Source organism: Staurois parvus, unplaced genomic scaffold (genome assembly GCF_062004578.1).
Source record: "Staurois parvus isolate SC_StPar_1 unplaced genomic scaffold, SC_StPar_1.0 ptg000155l, whole genome shotgun sequence".
NCBI classification, from domain to species: domain Eukaryota; kingdom Metazoa; phylum Chordata; class Amphibia; order Anura; family Ranidae; genus Staurois; species Staurois parvus.
Window position 1 is genome coordinate 16,417,425 of NW_028317951.1, and position 20,888 is coordinate 16,438,312.

Genomic DNA, 20,888 nt, shown 5'->3' on the forward strand with positions numbered 1-20,888 from the left:
CCTGGATGGGCATACCTTCAAAGGGGTCTTCAGGGTCAAGGCTACACCATCTGGTGGGCCACTCCATTGGACCCATGGGGCACCTGTAGTTAACATTGCAATGCACTACATGCCAAGGTGAGCACCCATGCAGGATCCAGTGCCGAAAGCAAAGTTACAGGTTGGCCTTGCATCCTCTTCCAGGCAGATTCCAGGTACAGTCCCCCAAGGCTCAAACCAGGAGACAACCAATCTGAAAAGCTGCTGAAAGGCAGCTGCATTGGAGAGAAAATGTTCATCACTTAAGTACAATTGCAAAAAACTGGGGCTCTAAGGGAGGGGAAGGGGTTATAAGGGAGATATCCCTGCAGCTTTTGTGCTAGTACCCAAACCCATGGTTAAGACTAAAGATCCAGTGTTTTGTGCTGTATGATTAAGAAATATGTGCCACAGCATTTAACTATATGCATCTGTATTTACAGTTTTCCCTTGGTCACAAAGCAAAGATGTTTTGATTCTTCTAGTGAAGTTCATCTCATACAACTTCCTCTGATGGGGTGACATCACTGCTGTATGGTTTCTAAATTAAGAACAGTGTTGCCACCCTCATGTAGGTTTTGCATACTTGTGTGACAGTGGGACTGAGATGATGTTGTAGGGGATTTGGCTATAGGCATTGTTACTGCTCATTTATAAGTCTGTAAGTTGTATATTAGCAGCTGGACACACCCAGTCCTGTCCATTGCTTTCTGCACTGACAGAACTGCCTCTGCCACTGAAATTAAAATTACTCAGGGGGAGTAAAGGAAGTCTTGTTCACTTTATGATACTTGTGTATCAAACAGTAACTGAAATTTGGACTGACACACAGAAGCCACTGGATATACTCTAATTCTAGCCTTTGACCACTGAAGTGCTTAAATTTCTTCAGTTTAATTCAGCACATGGTTGAATGGAACAGCAGCAAAATATAAAGAGCAGCAACAGATTTCACAAATTGGGTTGTGCTGTGCTTTTACGGGTTTAAATATTCATAATTAAAAGGCAAGTGAGCAAACAAACAGGTTGCCATATTTTAATTAAAAACAAATACATTTGTTGGAACAATTAGAGAACACATAATTACAGTGACTAGCATAGATAAAATCAAGGGATGTTAAAGTCATGCAGTATAGGTAGTAGTACAGCCAACAGCCCTTCATGGAAGGAATACAAGTTATTTTAACTGCATCGTTCTTCATACATTTGAACATTTAGATTCCTCACAACTGTCACCCCAAGTACCATTTCAGTTAGTGCATAGAAAGTGACCCAGACTGGATTTAAATTACATTTCATATAAAATACATTTACATGTTTAATTACAGTTTTAAATTTCTTTCACCATTTTAAAATACATTTATATCCTTTAAATATATTTTATTTATCATATGTGCGAGCTCTGGCAAAAAATGCCAGATAAATTAACAGAATTTAGGGTGGTGTTTTTTTGTTTCACAGTTTAAAAAATAAAATCACGACTTGGAACTACAGCCTTAAAAACAATCATTTCAAGCAAGCTGTTTCGATCAATGAACATAATGAAAGAATTCAAATTAGCAAGCAGTTGTATGACTAAATTCCATTTTCTGTAAGCAGTGACTGAAATGTACGACATGAAATAACAGCACACAAAATACAATTGGGAATTATATTGCTTTCATATGCTTTGCATTAGAAAGCTTGATTGTAGAACATTCTATACAATGTACTGTATTTGCACATAAAGGACGTTAAAGAAAAACCTAGCCAATAAGATTTAATTTTTGCTTTATGACATTTTCCTTTTTTTTGGCTATAGTTGGATTCAATCTAACCCAATCCATTATACATGAAGAAGCTGCACATTGCTGTGGCAATACAAGTTGGGATTCTGCCAACCACTACCTGCCCAAATCATTTCCATTAGAATAAAATAAGATTAGAATGAATCAAGGGACACCTTATCAATTATGCACGTTTCTGTCAACATTTATCACTGCCCTTTGGTCCCTAAGACTTTTTACAGCACATTAATGTCACAGCACAGCTATAAGCACTACAGACCTGTTTAAAGTGAATCTGACCTGGTTTTAAAAAAATGCCGAAGGAAATTTGGGGTCTTTTGGGGTCAGCAATCACCAAGTCTTCAAAGAGATAAAGTCCAACCTACTGCTACACAGTTGTGCACCCTAAAGATTCTGCTGACAAACTGTAAAAAAAAAAAAAAAAAAAAAAAAGTATTCTGCTGACAACAGAATAACAAGGGACAGTGTGAAGCCTGGGCCAAGCATCCAAAGAACTCCACAAGGATCAAACTGAAGACTAACACAGCTACTTCACTTTACCACTCTTCATCTTGGGCCCCTTCATAAGCATACCCTTTACAACAGATAACAAGCAGATCTTTCTGACTTCTCTTCTGACTTAAAAATAAAGATTCATGAAGCAGTGAAGGCATTCACAGCTTTTCATTTATTCCCCAGTTTACCTTTTATTTATAAAGTTCTACCATTCCATACATCTGACAGAATTGGCTAGTTTGAGACTATGATTAGAGATCTAGGCAAATAACATGAATTCTCCTAGATCAAAGAAGTTACTGGATATTCATTGCAAACCTCTTACTTCTATTTCTGGCTTTAACTCAGTTTATAAATCCAAGGAATATTTTCAGCAAAGATGGCAGACTCAGAAAGAGTACCCACATTTCTTTAACAGACCTCACAGCAGTCCATCTGAAGCTACTTGGTAAAAGATGGAGGTAGCTTGCTTCTTGGTTAGTGGTCCCATTGAACAAAAGTTACGGTATTTTCACAGGAAAGCTGAAGATAAATATATCTGCTAACTGTAAAGTTAGTGACCTTAACAAATTATATACATATAAATTTCTTATCCTTCATTAGCTATCCCTTGCTTGGAAGTGCAAGGCGCCGAATGCAGTTAGCAGCAGTGCCCCTTTGGAGCTTAGTGTTTATACCTGATTGATATTGGCTGCAACTCCTAAAATGCAGCAAAACCAACAACCTGAAATCATCTGTACAGGTTTATAGTTCAGCAATACCTTCATCACAAAGGTTTTTTCAGCCTATTACTTACCGCTCATGCTCACAGAATAACAATTAAAAAGGCAGTGCTAAAAGCAATGAGGATGTTGCAGCAACCAATAAAACTTTTAACTAATCTCAATAGTTTCTGTGCATTATCGGACTTTGTACACATTTTGCACTGCATAATTTAAAAACCAGAGTTCATATTTATTTGTGGGCCATGTACAAAGTAAATAAGGAGTAGTCTGCCAAAAATCACACCATATAGTGAAAGATTAGTGGAGCCTACATACAATACAACAAAAACATCTTATGGCAGTGATTCTTCTGCTGCCATAGAGAATCCAACAATCATTTCATTTGAGTGCCAAGATCTTAGGGTTGTGAGATGTGTGGGACACTTTTGACTTCACCACTATTAAGGTGTTTAGGGGTTGAGGTAGTGTTAGTTTAATTCTAAAGAGAATGATAAGGATAAGGTTTAATAGGTGAAATGGAGTGGTGTTTAAGAGTGAAGTTTTATGTTTAGGTGTACAGTACTATGTTTAGTACAGGGGCTTGTGTGTTAAAGGGATAGTGTTAGTTTGAGAGAAGAGAAAGCATTAGGTTAGATGTAAAAATCAGGTGTAGCATTGGGAATTTAATTTCAAAGTAAGGCTAGGGGTTAAAGATTAAATGTTGGTGTTAAGTGGTAATTCTTACAGTTCAGTTAGATGTTAAAGTAATGAAATGTTTTTTTTTTTTGGGGGGGGGGGTTTATGAATAAGACTAGATACAAATAGCTAAAGCTTTAAGAATCAGAGATTTCATGGTTTGTGTACTGCTAGAGATGCTTGAATGCTTTTTCCCTTACATTTTTGGCACCAGAATCCCTCATCTGTGGCCCAAATTAAACTCAGGTGCTTAATATCTATTTGTGTCAGTACCTGGACCTGTGAATGTATGGTCTGTTTTATGTCAGATATATATCATGCGATGTGTGACATTTAATTTTAATTTCTATTCTCTCACATTGAGTTGAAGTAGACTCCAAATTATACTATAATGTGAATTTGGGCAGAACAGTAAATAAAATGAGTAAGACCAAATGTGACTTCTTAATCCCCACCATGAAACAGTCCATTTATCAAAAATAGGGTTTATTTAACAAAAGGGGGGGGGGGGGGGGGTGGATATTGCACATAGTGATGTGAAAAATTAAGTACACTTAAAGTCCTTCAAATTTGACACTGGATATAAATGCCAAGCCATGCTCCATATTGTGTGCAGAGCTTGTGGTCTCATGATTTAGGATGAGGATTCAGTGTCCTATTGTGTAATCGCGGTCCATGTTCCTGGATGCAGTCTGTGGCTATAGCCGTTTCACCATGTTTTTAATTTTCAAACTCATGTCCATGTTTCCATGGGTACCATGGCCTCTTTAGTACCCACAGATGGCAAGAGGTTTTCTCCAGACAAGAACAAGAATGGCAGCTGGACCACAAACCCTCGAATCCTTTGGACCTCTTCCTGTGCTTTGGTACGGTCCTGTGTGGTCAGTGCTGGCTTTGAAAGGAACTCTGGCAAGTGAAAAAAGTTGAGCACTTCATCACTGGGAAGACATCTGAAGACCTGGTATAGTAAAATGGAAGTGATAAGTCCTATGCATACACACTATAAGCCGCAAAGATGAATAACAGTTCAACAATATTTACTTTAGCCATCAACTATAAGTACACAATGTGTACTGGTTACTAACAGCTAATAAGAATTAAACTTCATTCTTCAAATATCATTTGCTAACAGATTAAAATACAGTGATTTGAAAAAGTAATTATACCCCTTGAAATTTTACACATTTTGTGATGTTACAACCAAAAACGTAAATGTATTTTATTGGGATTTTATGTGATAGACCGACACAAAGTGGCACATAATTGTGAAGTGGAAGGAAAATGATAAATGGGTTTAAAAAATTTTTTACAGATAAATATCTGAAAAGTGTGGTGTGCATTTGTATTCAGCCCCCCTGAGTCAATACTTTGTAGAACCACCTTTCGCTGCAATTACAGCTGCAAAGTCTTTTTTGGGAATGTCTCTACCAGCTTTGTACGTCTAGAGAGTGACATTTTTGGCCATTCTTCTTTGCAAAATAGCTCAAGCTCTGTCAGATTGGAAGGAGAGCATTTGTGAACAGTGATTTTCAGGTCTTGCCACAGATTCTCAACTGGATTTAGGTCTGGAATTTGACTGGACCATGAATATGCTTTGATATAAACTGTTCCATTGTAGCTCTGGCTGTATGTTTAGGGTCGTTGTCCTGCTGGAAGGTGAACCTCCGCCCCAGTCTCAAGTCTTTTGCAGACTCTAACAGGTTTCTAAGATTGCCCTGTATTTGGCTCATCCATCTTCCCATCAACTCTGAACAGTTTCCCTGTCCTTGCTAAAGAAAAGCATCCCCACAACATGATGCTGCACCACCATGTTTCACGCTGGGGATGGCGTATTCAGGGTGATGTGCAGGGTTAGTTTTCTGCCACACATAGCGTTTTACTGTTAGGCCAAAGAGTAAAATTTTGGTCTCATCTGACCAGAGCACCTTCTTCCGCGTTTGCGGTGTTCCCCACATGGCTTCTCGCAAACTGCAAATGGGACTTCTTATGGCTGTCTTTCAACAATGGCTTTCTTCTTGCCACTGTTCCATAAAGGCCAGATTTGTGGAGTGCACGACTAATAGTTGTCCTGTGGACATATTCTCCCACCTTAGCTGTGGATCTCTGCAGCTCCTCCAGAGTTGCCATGAACCTCTTGGCAGCTTCTCTAATTAATGCTCTTCTTGTCCAGCCTGTCAGTTTGGGTGGACGGCCATGTCTTGGGAGGTTTGCAGTTGTGCCATACTCTTTCCATTTTCCGATGATGGATTTAACAGTGCTCCGTGAGATGTTCAAAGCTTGGCATATTTTGTTTTTATAACTTAACCCTGCATTAAACTTCTCCACAACTTTATCTCTGACATGTCTGGTGTGTTCCTTGGCCTTCATGATGCTGTTTGTTCACTAATGTGCTCTAACAAACCTCTAAGGGCTTCACAGGACAGCTGTTATTAAAATGAGATTACATTACACACAGGTGCTATTTACTATTTACTAACAGGTGACTTCTGAAGGCAGTTGGTTCCTCTAGATTTTAGATAGGGGTATCAGAGTAAAGGGGGCTGAACACAAATGCATGCCACATTTTTCAGATATTTGTAAAAACTTTTGAAAACCATTTATTATTTTCCTTCCACTTCACAATTATATGCCAGTTTGTGTTGGTCTATCACATAAAATCCCAATAAAATACATTTACATTTTTAGTTGTAACATGACAAAATGTGGAACATTTCAAGGGGTATGAATACTTTTTCAAGGTACTGGATTATTAGTGCCTATACAGCAATAGTGACCATTCTAATTAAAGTGGTTGTAAACCCTTATACAGTGGGGCAAAAAAGTATTTAGTCAGCCACCAATTGTGCAAGTTCTCCCACTTAAAAAGATGAGAGTGGCCTGTAATTGGCATCATAGGTAGGCCTCAACTGTGAGAGACAAAATGAGAAAAAAAATCCAGACAATCACATTGGCTGATTTGGAAAGAATTTATTTGCAAATTATGGTGGAAAAAAAGTATTTGGCCAATATCAAAAGTTCATCTCAATACTTTGTTATATATCCTTTGTTGGCAATGACAGAGGTCAAACGTTTCCTGTAAGTGTTCACAAGGTTGGCACACACTGTTGCTGGTATGTTGGCCCATTCCTCCATGCAGATCTCCTCTAGAGCAGTGATGTTTTGGGGCTGTCGCTGGGCAACACGGACTTTCAACTCCCTCCAAAGGTTTTCTATGGGGTTGAGATCTGGAGACTGGCTAGGCCACTCTAGGACCTTGAAATGCTTCTTATGAAGCCACTCCTTCGTTGCCCGGGCAGTATGTTTGGGATCATTGTCATGTTGGAAGACCCAGCCATGTTTCATCTTCAATGCCCCTACTGATGGAAGGAGGTTTGCACTCAAAATCTCACGATACATGGCCCCATTCATTCTGTCCTCTACATGGATCAATCGTCCTGGTCCCTTTGCGGAGAAACAGCCCCAAAGCATGATATTGCCACCCCCATGCTTCACAGTAGGTATGGTGTTCTTTGGATGCAACTCAGCATTCTCTCTCCTCCAAACATGACAAGTTGTGTTTCTACCAAACAGTTCTATTTTGGTTTTATCTGACCATATGACATTCTCCCAATCCTCTTCTGGATCATCCAAATGCTCTCTAGCAAACTTCAGACGGGCCTGGACATGTACTGGCTTAAGCAGGGGGACACGTTTGGCACTGCAGGATCTGAGTCCCTGTCGGCGTAGTGTGTTACTGATGGTAGCCTTTGTTACGTTGGTCCCAGCTCTCTGCAGGTCATTCACTAGGTCCCCCCATGTGGTCCTGGGATTTTTGCTCACCGTTCTTGTGATCATTTTGACCCCACGGGGCGAGATCTTGCGTGGAGCCCCAGATCGAGGGAGATTATCAGTGGTCTTGTATGTCTTCCATTTTCTAATTATTGCTCCCACAGTTGATTTGTTCGCACCAAGCTGCTTGCCTATTGAAGATTCAGTCTTCCCAGCCTGGTGCAGGTCTACAATTTTGTTTCTGGTGTCCTTCGACAGCTCTTTGGTCTTCACCATAGTGGAGTATGGAGTGTGACTGTTTGAGGTTGTGGACAGGTGTCTTTTATACTGATAACAAGTTCAAACAGGTGCCATTGATACAGGTAATGAGTGGAGGACAGAGGAGCCTCTTAAAGAAGAAGGTACAGGTCTGTGAGAGCCAGAAATCTTGCTTGTTTGTAGGTGACCAAATACTTATTTTCCACCATAATTTGCAAATAAATTCTTTCCAAATCAGCCAATGTGATTGTCTGGATTTTGTTTCTCATTTTGTCTCTCATAGTTAAGGTCTACCTATGATGCCAATTACAGGCCTCTCTCATCTTTTTAAGTGGGAGAACTTGCACAATTGGTGGCTGACTAAATACTTTTTTGCCCCACTGTATATACCCAGTGAAGTGACCAGCCTCAAGTGAACACAGAGATGAAACAAATTTTCCTAAATAAGTGGTACCTGTTTATCTGAAGTTGTCTCTCCTCCACAGCTGTTCAAAGTGCAGGTTGTATACAGCTCGTCTAAGCTTTCAGAAAGCAGGGGGCGGGAAGGTAAAGTTGCACACTGCATAGCTCAGTGAAAGCTCAATGAAGAGAAGAGACAACCCCCCCCCTTCACACAGCACATAGGAACAGAGCTTAGGCTGTCAACCACAGGCTGTGTGCTGGAGATACCCGCCCTGTCACCTTTTTACCTCTTAGTATCTGGAAAATTTGTCAGAAGTGGCTCATGGAGATGAGAGGAATGAGGCAGCAGACAGAAATGGTACAGTGCTCTAGATAGCGACAAGTACACACTACAGAGGGATATGCTGTGTACATACTTCATGACATAGGTTTACAACCACTTTAAGCCTACATAAAACAATTAAGGCCTACTGTGACTGAAGCTGCTCATAGAGGGGAGGATCTTTACTTTTAATACAAGGATATAAAGAATATTTGTACATGTATTTACTCATATAAATGTTTTGTGACCCCATCACAGTAGTTGCAAGCCTTTTTACACTACTCTGTTAGTAATGATCAGATTTGTCACATCTATAATCAGAATATGCCTGTTGAGTCACACAGTGAAATCACTATACTGTATAAGTTTGTATGACCATGCTGTATATATGTGCAAATGTGGTCTAGTAACACATTTTTAAACATGCTGCTCAAGTTTTCAGTATGCAAAAAGCACGCAGAAAACCCTGTAACCAGTATAATTGGTTATTGGTCTCTAAGATTCAAAATGGATGCCAGTATAATGATCAATTCAATCTGGACCACTCCCCACTTTGGTGTGATCGGACACACACTTGTGCTTCCTTTCCCATGTCCCAATTTTTTCTTTTGTGCTTGTCCTTTTCCATCTGTCTCTCTTTCCCCTGTTCTAGTATTTACTGTCTGAGCCATGAGCAAATTTGTTCACCCCTTCCCTTCCTTACAGGGGCACTTTATGATCCCATCATTGAGGAATTCCCACAGAATTTGTATCTGTAGTCTCCCACTTTTACGCATAACTGCATATCCTTTGAAGATGTGTTTTAACTTGTCTCCATGTTTTATTCTGGTACTGATGTTGGGTAATTTTTACAGCACCCTGTGCTTGGTATATTTTTATACCCTTGTACTGTGCATCAATTTATTTTAAAATAATCCAATAAAACATGTGAAACAAAAAGGGATGCCAGGTTTTACCTTTATCTATATTACCCAGAGCTGCCTACAGTGACATGCAGTGGTGAACCACACACTGTTTAGCCCAAGGACTATTGGAGCAATGCCAAAACAGTAAGTGTTTTGTTACATAGAAGTTGTAAAAATGCATGGGGATTTTTTAAGACGCCAGGCTGGATATAATAAATACATCCTGAAGTTTTTCCGTTACACTCACCTCGAAAATATCTTAAAACCAATAAATGTTATGTTTCCCAAAGTGCATCTAAAATCTAAACTTTTAGTTTGGCACAAAGTAGGGAAGGCCTAAAAGCTTTGTTTTTATTGCGATTGGTTTCTCGCCTGATGAGATTTATCTGAGATGTCTCCTGAATAAAAGGTGATGAAAGATCAGCCATTGGAACAGGAAGTGAAGTGAAATCTTTTAAAAGGGACACTTATTCCTGCAACATTGGTCTAAGACATGATTTCCTCTAACTTGGAAAAGATTACCTCTCACTTCCAATTTTATGTCTGGTACAAGAAGAGAGGGGTAATCCCATCCAAAACCAAAACAATAGATGTGGATATACTTTAGACAGTTGAACAATTAAGAAAATAACACAATCAGAAAAATGTTTACCTTATCAAAAATGGTTGTGTTGCGTGCACTTGTAGCCACCCAAACCTCTTTGAAGAATCTGTCACTAACTGGGTCCTGGATGCTAAGAGAGGGATCATTGAGGCAACCAAGAAGAAGCCTAGAATAGAAAATTAGCAAAGTAGTAAGTACACAAGCCTTGCCTGTGGTTATTTCTAACACCATGCTCCATATTATAAATGGCTTATATCCAAAATGCACACCCCCAGTATATTTTCCAATAGATTCAAGTCAGTATAATGTAGGCAGCATACACGATGTGTGTGTCAGCGTGTTTTTTTTTTTTTTTTTTTTTAAGAAAAAGATCATTTTAATAAATATGGTTTCAAATGACAGTTTTTTTCAGAAAGTCTTATGCCAAGTGTTGTTTGCCAACACAATGATAGTGTCCTAACCTTGACAGGCTTATAGAAAGTTCTGTTAGACTTTGCCTACCTGAAACAATGCATGCGAAGTGACAGAGCAAATTTTCCAGCTTGATAATCTTCGCCATCCATGATTGAAGGAACCATTTCTGTGTCTTGTATAATAACTGCCATCTCACTGTCGCGCTTTCCCATCATACTGCGGTCATTGATATTAGCAGAACCTGAAAGGATGTATGAAAATAATGATGAATGGTCTTATTAGAAGAACATTAACGACACAGAAAAACCATTCTGTGGAATATGAACACACACATATATATATATATATATATATATATATATATACATATACACATACACACACACACACATACATACACACACAGTATCTCACAGAAGTGAGATAGAGCACTAACATTTTTGTAAATATTTTATTATATCTTTTCATGTGACAGCACTGGAGAAATGACACTTTGCTACAATGTAAAGTAGTGAGTGTACATCTTGTATAACAGTGTAAATTTGCTGTCCCCTCAAAATAACAATACACAGCTATTAATGTCTAAACTGCTGGCAACAAAAGTGAAAATGTCCAAATTGGGCCAAAAGTGTCAATATTTTGTGTGGCCACCATTATTTTCCAGCACTGCCTTAACCCTCTTAGGCATGAAGTTCTCCAGAGCTTCACAGGTTGCCACTGGAGTCCTCTTCCACTTCTCCGTGACAACATCACGGAGCTGGTGGATATTAGAGACCTTGTGCTTCTCCACCTTCCGTTTATGGATGCCCCACAGATGCTCAATAGGGTTTAGGAGACATGCTTGGCCAGTCCATCACCTTTACCCTCAGCTTCTTTAGCAAAACAGTGGTTGTCTTGGAGGTGTGTTTGGGGTTATGTTGGAATACTGCCCTGTGGCAGTCTCTGAATGTCATGCTCTGCTTCAGTGTGTTACAGTACATGTTGGCATTCATGGTTCCCTCAGTGAACTGTAGCTCCCCAGTGCTGGCAGCACTCATGCAGCCCCAGACCATGACACTCTCTCCACCAAGCTTGACTGTAGGGAAGACACTGTTGTCTTTGTACTCTTCACCTGGTTGCCGCCACACACACTTGACACCATCTGAACCAACTAAGTTTATCTTGGTCTCATCAGACCACAGGACATGGTTCCAGTAATCCATGTCCTTAGTCTGCTTGTCTTCAGCAAACTGTTTTCGGGCTTTCTTGTGCATCATCTTTAGAAGAGGCTTCCTTCTGGGATGACATCCATGCAGACCAATTTGATGCAGTGTATGGTGTATGGTCTGAACACTGACAGGCTGACCCCCCACCCCTTCAACCTCTGCAGCAATGCTGGCAGCACTCATTCGTCTATTTCCCAAAGACAACCTCTGGATAGGACACTGAGCATGTGCACTCAACTTCTTTGGTCAACCTTGGCGAGGCCTGTTCTGATTGGAATCTGTCCTGTTAAACTGCTGTATGGTCTTGGCCACCATGCTGCACCTCAGTTTCAGGGTCTTGGAAATCTTCTTATAGCCTAGGCCATCCTTATGTAGAGCAACAATTCTTTTTTTCAGATCCTCAGAGAGTTCTTTGCCATGAGGTGCCATGTTGAACTTCCAGTGACCAATATGAGAGAATGAAAGCGATAAATTTAACACAGCTGCTCCCCATTCACACCTGAGACCTTGTAACACTAACGAGTCACATGACACAGGGGAGGCAAAATGGCTAATTGGGCTCAATTTGGACATTTGCACTTAGGGGTGTACTCACTTTTGTTGCCAGTGGTTTAGACATTAATGGCTGTGTGTTGAGTTATTTTGAGGGGACAGCAAATTTACACTGTTATACAAGCTGTACACTCACTACTTTACATTGTAGCAAAGTGTCATTTCTCCAGTGTTGTCACATGAAAAGATAGAATAAACTATTTACAAAAATGTGAGGGGTGTACTCACTTCTTTGAGATACTTTATAAACACACAATGCTCAGCATAAACGAGTACACCCCAACAGATTTGTCACAAAACCTTTACTTTCCTTTCAGAATCAACATTTTCTATGGGGCACTATACTACAAAATACTCCCACAAATGCAGGCCATTGATTGCCAACAAATTTGTTAATTTGCACACTCAAAAAAGTATTTTCCTAACAAATTTATTCAAGACCATTTTGCAAAAATTAACACACCCCAATGAAAGTCTTAGGAGCAAAGCTAAATATTAGACAATAAAATCCTAATTAACAAAAATTCAACTACAGGTGAGTCTAATTATTCATTAAACAGGTGTTCAGCGGACAGTTGATTATAAAAGGGCATCACTTAAAGAAAACCCATTCCCATTGCATGCTGTCAGCAATGGCAACACATGGAACAGAAATGTCACAAGGCCTGAGAAAGGAAATAATTTCTTTACACAAGAAAGTTGAAGGCTACAAGAAGATCAGCAAAGCTTTACTTATTATTCAGAATATTGTAGAAAACGTGATACTAAAATGTAACAAAGATGGAACTGTATCCATCTCACAAAAATGTCCAGGCCGTCCACGGAAGTTAACACCTCAACAGGAGCATCTTCTGATGAGGATTGAAGAAAATCACCAGGCAAGTTCACTGCAGTTAGCTAAAGAAGTAGAATGCCAAACTGGGGTGATTGTTTCCCATGACACAATACGGCGTACACTGCAGAGGAATAGCATGCATGGGTGTCACCCACGAAGGAAGCCTCTCCTAAAACCCATGCACAAAAAAGCCCTCCTAGAATTGGTCAGGGCCCATGCTGAAAAAGAAGCCTACTGGGACTCTGTACTCTGGAGTGATGAGACCAAGATAAATGTTTTTGGAACTGATGGCTTCAAAACCATATGGTGTCGCAAAGGTGAGGAGCACAAATTAAAATGCATGGTGCCTACAGTGAAACATGGCGGTGACAATGCCCTTCTGTGGGACTTCATGAGTGCTGCTGGTATTGGGGAGCTGCATTTCATTGATAGTATCATGAATTTACAGATGCACTGCTCTATATTGAAAGAGAAGATGCTACCATCACTCTGTGCCCTTGGTGGTCGTGCACTTTTTCGACATGACAATGATCCAAAACACACATCTAAGGCCACTGTTGCATTTCTGAAGAACAAGGTAAAAGTGATTCAGTGGCCAAGTATGCCTCCAGATCTTAACCCAATCGAACACCTATGGGGAATTCTGAAGAGACAAGTTGAACATCCCTCTCCAACCAGCATCCAGGCTCTAAATGAGGTAATTCTTGAAGAATGGAAAAAGTTTGATGTTGTAATATGTCGCCAACTTGTTCATTCCATGCCTAGAAGACTTGGTGCTGTCCTTCCAAATCATGGAGGTCACACAAAATACTAGATGGAGTCCTTTTTGGTGTGGGGTGTATTAATTTTTGCATCAACTAATTTGAGTAAAACTGAAGATTTTGTAATCTAAGTTATATTAATAACCTTTCTTTCATGTAATTAGCTAAACAAATGTTCTATAAAACTCAGTTTTGTCAACATTTTGGAAATTGTGTTTACACGCACATGAACTTTAATGGCATCCCAGTCTTAATCTGTAGGGTTCAATACTGAGCTGGCCCACCTTTTGCGGCTATACCAGCTTCAAGTCTTCTGGGAAGGCTGTCCACAAGGTTTAGGAGTGTGTCTATGGGAATGTTTGACCATTCTTCCAGAAGTGCATTTGTGAGGTCAGGCACTGATGTTGGACGAGAAGGCCAGTCTCCGTTCTAATTCAAAAATCACATAGCTGTTCTATTGGGTTGAGCTGAGGACTCTGTGCAGGCCAGTCCAGTTCCTCCACCCCAAACCCGCTCATTGATGTCTTTATGGACCTTGCTTTGTGGTGTGCAGTCATGTTAGAACAGGAAGGGGAAAACCCCAAACTGTTCCCACAATGTTGGGAGCATGAAATTATCCAAAATGTTTTGGTATGCTGACACCTTAAGAGTTCCCTTCACTGAAACTAAGGGGCCAAGCCCAACCACTAAAAAACTACCCCGCACCATAAGTCCCCCTCCAACAAACTTTACACCTGACAAAATGCAGTAAGGAAAGTACCGTTCTCCTGGCAACTGCCAAACCCAGACACATCCATCCAGTGTGATTTGTCACCATTTGACTCCAGAGAACATATCTCCACTGCTCTAGAGTGCAGTGGATGCATGCTTTACACCACTGCATCTGGCGTTTTGCATTGCACTTGGTGATGTAAAGCTTGGATGCAGCTGCTCGGCCTTGGAAACCCATTTCATGAAGCTCTCTTCGCACTGTTGCTGTGCTAATCTAAAGGCCACACGAACTCTGGAACTCTTTAACTATTGACTCTGCAGACAGCCGGCAACTTCTGTGTGCTTCAGCATGCACTGACCTCGCTCTGTCATTTTTATGTGGCGTCGAGTTGCTGTTGTTCCCAGTTGCTTCTACTTTATTATAATACCACCAACAGTTGACTGTGGATAATTTAGTAGCAAGGAAAATTCACAAATGGACTTATTGCACAGGTAGCAACCTATCACGGTACCACGCTTCAATTCACTGAGCTACTGAGAGTGACCCATTATTTCACAAATGTTTGTAGAAGCAGTCTGCATGCCTAGGTGCTTGATTTTATACAAGTGGTCATGGAGGTGATGGAAACACCTGAATCCAATGATTTGGAGGGGTGTTCAAATACTTTTGGCAATATAGTGTATATATTTGAAACCTACAAAAACATTTGTGTGCAATAACAACCAATAATTTCTTCTGAAAACTTAAATGAATCTGAAATAAAAATATAATTTGTCTATCAATATAATTTTGGATACAGACATATATCTATATCCAATACGGTATTAGAACATAATATCCTAAGGTGCACACCTGACTCTGATCTCGTAAGTACACATCTGGGGGGAATAAATTTATTGCTAAAAATATAGAAATATGGATAAAATTGATTGTATTAAAAGCCATTGATAATCTCTATGGATACAGCTTAAAAAGTTACAAAAGTCATTTAAAATGATAGCATCTTTCCATTAAGCCTAGCCATTCCATGTTCTCTATATCTATCTACATCCTAATACCCACTGATTTCTCCACTTATTAAAAATTGTAAAACCACTGTATGCTGGTCTTAACATATGATAGGTATTCCTCCCAGAGGGTTATGTGGCCAAAGCTCTGGCTCACATGGGAAGCCTAGGTTGAGAGGTACTGGGGAAATTGGGAGGCTTATCGAGGATGCATAGGGAATGAATAATAACAGCAATAACACCAACTTGTCCGCAGGGTCTTTTTTCAGCAGGAACACGGGGGAAAACAGTTCCGGCACCTCCAGCACTGAATGTATATAATAACAAGGGGTTCTGGGGTGTGCTACAGGGTGTATTGATGCTGGCTGCTGGAGGATCTATTGTTGCCAGAGGCAATCTATTTTTGTGTGGTGATCTATTGTTGCTGGGGGTGGCTTAAGTTGCTGGAAAAGATCTACTGCTGAAGAAGGGGTCTATTGTTGCTGGCTGCTGAAGAGACTATTTATGGTGGAGGTCTATTGTAGCTGGGGAGGTCTACTGTTGTGGTGGGGGATATGTTGTTGCTGGAAGAGATTTACTGTTGAGGAAGGGGTCTAGTGTTGCTGGCTGCTGAAGAGACCATTGATAATGACTGCTGGGAGATTTGTTGTTGCTGGGGTGGTATTTTGTTGTAGAGGCCCATTGTTGCTGGGGGACCTATTGTTGCTTGGTGGGTCTATTGCTTCTGGATCTGGGGGATCTATTTTACTGCTTTTCCTGTTATTAAAAAATTCCATACAAATTACTTAGCAACACAAAATGATTCTTGGCTCTGTATTCTTTAAAATGAAGAAATACTTGGAAGTGGGTAGGGGCTGAAACTAAGGGACAGTGTTCAGAGGTGGGTAGGGGGACAGAGACTACAAGTGACTCAGAAAGGGGAAGGTCCTGCATCTATTGTCTGAGAAACGAAGCCCTAGTCCTACAACTCTGCCAGTGGTCAATGCACATAGAAGAATTTGAGCATAAAAGAAAAAAAGATACTGTTTGCAGATACTTTTACTGTTTCAAGTGTAACTAGCTACCATCAGAATAATACAGAGGAGATGTGCAAAGTCATACTCGGAAAAGGAGCTTCATTTGTGATTATGCATTTGTTGGCAAGAGGTTTTCTTATATACAGTTGTTTTGCACTTCTTTATTTATTCTTCATTAGCACTTTACAGAGCACATTGAAATACTCTGCTCAAAAAAACAGAGAGAGATTAATGTGCCTGTCCTAGTCATACACACACAGTAAAGCCATCTTGTGCAGACATTTTTAAATAGAAACCCACACAAACACACAGAAAACATGCAAACTCCATACAAGTAGCATCCTTTAAGTATGCCTGTCATGTGAGAAATGTTTTTCAACTATTAACGGCCCTCTTTTGAAAATGCTAGTTGCTTAGTTATGCCTGACTTTTTAATACTTTTTAAGTATGCAGCAAATGATAGTCGGCAAATTTTGTTTTCCTTTTTTATCTTGCTGCAGATCAATAACTCAATGTATTGAAGCCAAAGCATTGCTTTATAGCCAGGGAATTTGCATTATTAGAAGCAGAAGCAGGTGGTAGTCTACCTATTCCTTACAGGTGATTCCTAATAGAATAGCAAGAGTGTTACACACCTAGCCATTCTGCTGCCTATATAATATCACAGACTAATCTTGACTTATTTTTTATGTAAAATAACAAAATGTGTTACGAGGCTACAGAATAGTGTCAGTGCAATGTGAAAAAACTATGTTTACCAAGCTTCCTTACATATGCCAATTAGTGAAAAAATATTACTGCTAAGTGCAATTTCTCACTGTCTACAATGCTTCACTATCAAACCAATTTAATTACTGCTTAGTATATACAGTGAATGAAGCATTTGATCCCCTGCTGATTTTGAATGATTGCCCTCTCACAAAGAAATGATCAGTCTAAAAATTGAATGGTATGTGTATTGTAACACTGAGACACAGAATAGCAACAAAAAACTCAAAAGAAATGCATGTCTAACAAATTATGCACTGATTTGCATGATCATGAGGGAAAGAAGTATTAATCCCCTTCACAAAACATGACTTAGTACTTAGTGGCAAATCCCTTGTTGGCAATCACTGAGGTCAGACGTTTCCGGTAGTTGTCCACCAGGTTTGCACACATCTCAAGAGGGATTTTAGCCCATTCCTCTTGGCAGATCCTCTCCAAGTCATTAAGGTTTGGTGGCTGACGTTTGAAAATCTGTGGAGGGAGCTGAAAGTTCGAGTTGCCAATCGGATTAAGGTCTGGAGACTGGCTTGGCCACTCCAGGACCTTAATGTGCTTCTTCTTGAGCCACTCCTTTGTTGCCTTGGCAATGTTTTGGGTCATTGTCATGCTGGAACACCCATCCATGACCCATTTTCAATGCCCTGGCTTAGGGAAGAAGGTTCTCACCCAAGATTTGACTGTACATTGCCCTGTCAATTGTCCCTTTGATGCGGTGCAGTTGTCCTGTCCCCTTAGCAGAAAAACACCCCCAAAGCAGAATGTTTCCACCACCATGTTTGACAGTTGTTCAATCCTTGTCGGTGTAGTGTGTTACCAATTGTTTTCTTGGTGACTGTGGTCCCAGCCGCCTGGAGATCATTGACAAGATCCTCATGTGTAGTTCTGGGATGATTCCTTACTGTTCTCATGATCACCGACACTCCACGAGGTGAGATCTTGCATGGTGCACCAGACCTAGGGAGACTGACAGTTGTTTTTTGTTTCTTCCATATGCAAATGATCGTACCAACTGTTGTCACCTTCTCACCAAGCTGCTTGGCGATAGTTTTGTAGCCCAGTCCAGCCTTGTGTAGGTCTACAATCTTGTCCCTGACATCCGTGGACAGCTCTTTGTTCTTTGCCATGGTGGAGAGTTTAGAATCTGATTGTTTGATTGCTCCTGTGGACAGGTGTCTTTTATACAGGTAACAAAATGAGATTAGCAGCACTCCTAAGAGACTGCTTCTAATCTCAGCTTGTTACCTGTATGAAAGACACCTGGTAGCCAGAAATCCTGCTGAATATAGGGGATCAAATACTTATTTTCCTCATGAACATGCAAATCAGTGCATAATTCTTTTGAATTTTTTGTTGCTATTCTGTCTCTCAGTGTTACAATACACCTACCATTCGATCTTTAGACTGATCATTTCTTTGTGAGTGGCCAAGCATTCAAAATCAGCAGGGGATCAAATACTAATTTCCTTCACTGTATGGTGATAGATGGTCCATATAGCATACAGCTACATTAGTGGCAATACATTTTAAGGGCACATGCACACTGGACACTGATGCCAACTGCCCTGGATGTTTTTCTTCAGGCAGCAAAAAAACATTGATGATGGTAAACAAATGTACCGCATTTACCCAGATCAAGCGCTTGGGCATTTATTCATTTCATTGGACAGAATAAATATGTTTTTCTGTCAAAACACTCCTCGTCTGAATACGATTCTTCTGAGAGGAGCATTTTACAGCCTCTAAACTCTGCTGCTCCTAAACTCTGGTAAGTGCATGAACACATACGCTTTTATTAAATTGAGGTCAGGGGCTTTGGCAAAAAAAAAACTGTCAAATGATCCTAAACATGAGTTTAGCAGAAGTATTGTGCATGAGGCCTAAAACATTTTGTGATACAATATTATGCACAGTTGAATAACTTTACATAGGGAAATGCTCCAAAATACAGCATTTAGGATATTTTCCCAATGTGATACCTTGAGTGCAGTAGTAGGAAAGGCTCTTAAAGAAAACTATAGATTGTACGGTTTAAAGTGGGACTCTTTGGTAAGTGTTGCTGCAAGTGTGCAGACCCGGGAACCTAAGCACAAAAGTCTCACTACTGGAGCCTGAAGGAATGCTTCATTAGTGTCAAACTGGTGGCCCTCCAGCTGTTGCCAAACTACAAGTCCCATGAGGCATTGCAAGATTGACAATTACAGGCATGACTTCACCTCCGTAACATCTCCAATATATGACCGTTCCTAACCTCGGAAACCACTAAGCAACTTATTCACTCCCTTGTCATATCACGCCTCGACTATTGTAACTCCCTCCTCATTGGCCTACCTCATCGCAGGCTATCCCCTCTTCAGTCTATCATGAATGTTGCTGCCAGACTCATCCACCTTCTAACCGTTCTGTATCTGCCACCCCTCTCTGCCAATCCCTCCACTGGCTCCCAGTTGCCCAACGAATAAAATTCAAAAACACTAACAATGACATATAAAGCCGTCCACAACACTGCCCCAAATTACATAACCGATTTTGTCTCTAAATATCACCCAAACCATACTCCCCGCTCCTCGCAAGACCACCTACTCTCTAGCTCCCTTGTCTCCTCCTCCTATGCTCATCTCCAGGACTTCCCCCATCCTCTGGAACTCCCTACCCCAATCTATCAGACTATTGCCTACTCTGCTGACTTTTAGGCGATCACTGAAAACCTCTCTCTTCAGGGAAGCTTATCCCGCCTTGTGCTAATACTGGAATACTCTACTCTTCCAACCACTCCATCCCCCACAGTTATTACCTATTTTACCATTAACCCCTCCCTCCTAGATTGTAAGCTCCAAGGAGCAGGGCCCTCAAATCCCTCTTTTATTAAACTGTATTGTTACTGTATTGTCTCCCACTATAATGTAAAGCGCTGAGCAAACTGTTGTAGTTTCGCAACAGCTGGAGGGCCGCCAGTTTGACACCCCTGGCTTAGGTGATAAAACTGAAATATCAGCTTTGGATGGAATGATGTAATTTATTTCATCTATACAGACCATCATAACATTTATATGTATTGGAGAGCTCTGTATAGACTGGTTCCCAAACACCTTGCCCAGGCAGCACATATCAACAAGTTGGCAAAGGTGTTAGTTTTGATCTTATTAGCAAACACAAATTTATTGTACCATGTCTCCTCCATTCAAATGATGCAATTTCACATTACCACTGGCCTGATTCAAATATTAAATCCCATTCACCTTGAGCAGCATTAGTAGATGATCTGTTGTGCAGTATAATTAATTTTTATGGCTAGTTTCCTTCTAATCATTATGTTCAAATATGCAGTTCTGGCACCGACTCGTTGAATGCAGTTCATTAGAAAGAGGATGCAGGTTATTTGATTTGTGACTTGTAAACACGTAAGGTTTATTAGCCATATTGCACCCTGTCCAATCTTCCTAAACCTAATAACTGAATGGATTCCATGCAGCTGTTCCAGAAGCATCAGTAATATTAAGTAATAAAAACAGGCTCACGGATAGAATATTCATCTGTTTTCTATAATCCCACGTGTGAAATAAGGTAATAAAACTGCAGATCTTAAACAAATGGCAGCCATATGCTCAATTTTGCAATAGTTTTATCACAAGCTCTCAGACTGGGCTGCATAATGCTAATGT

General features: G+C 40.3%; 1 protein-coding gene across 5 annotated transcripts in view; it reads right to left on the reverse strand.

Moving 5' to 3' along the window:
* Positions 1-1,040: 1,040 nt before the first annotated feature.
* Positions 1,041-20,888, reverse strand: part of PLD1 (phospholipase D1) — a 247,731-nt gene continuing 227,883 nt past the window's right edge. For all 5 annotated transcript variants that reach the window (XM_089675518.1, XM_089675516.1, XM_089675517.1 and 2 more), the window contains 3 exons: positions 10,461-10,614; positions 10,008-10,125; positions 1,041-4,658 (listed from right to left, as the gene is read on the reverse strand). In XM_089675518.1, coding sequence (XP_089531644.1) covers positions 4,434-4,658; positions 10,008-10,125; positions 10,461-10,614 — 497 coding nt within the window. In that variant the 3' untranslated portion in view covers positions 1,041-4,433. The remainder of the gene's footprint in view (positions 4,659-10,007; positions 10,126-10,460; positions 10,615-20,888) is intronic.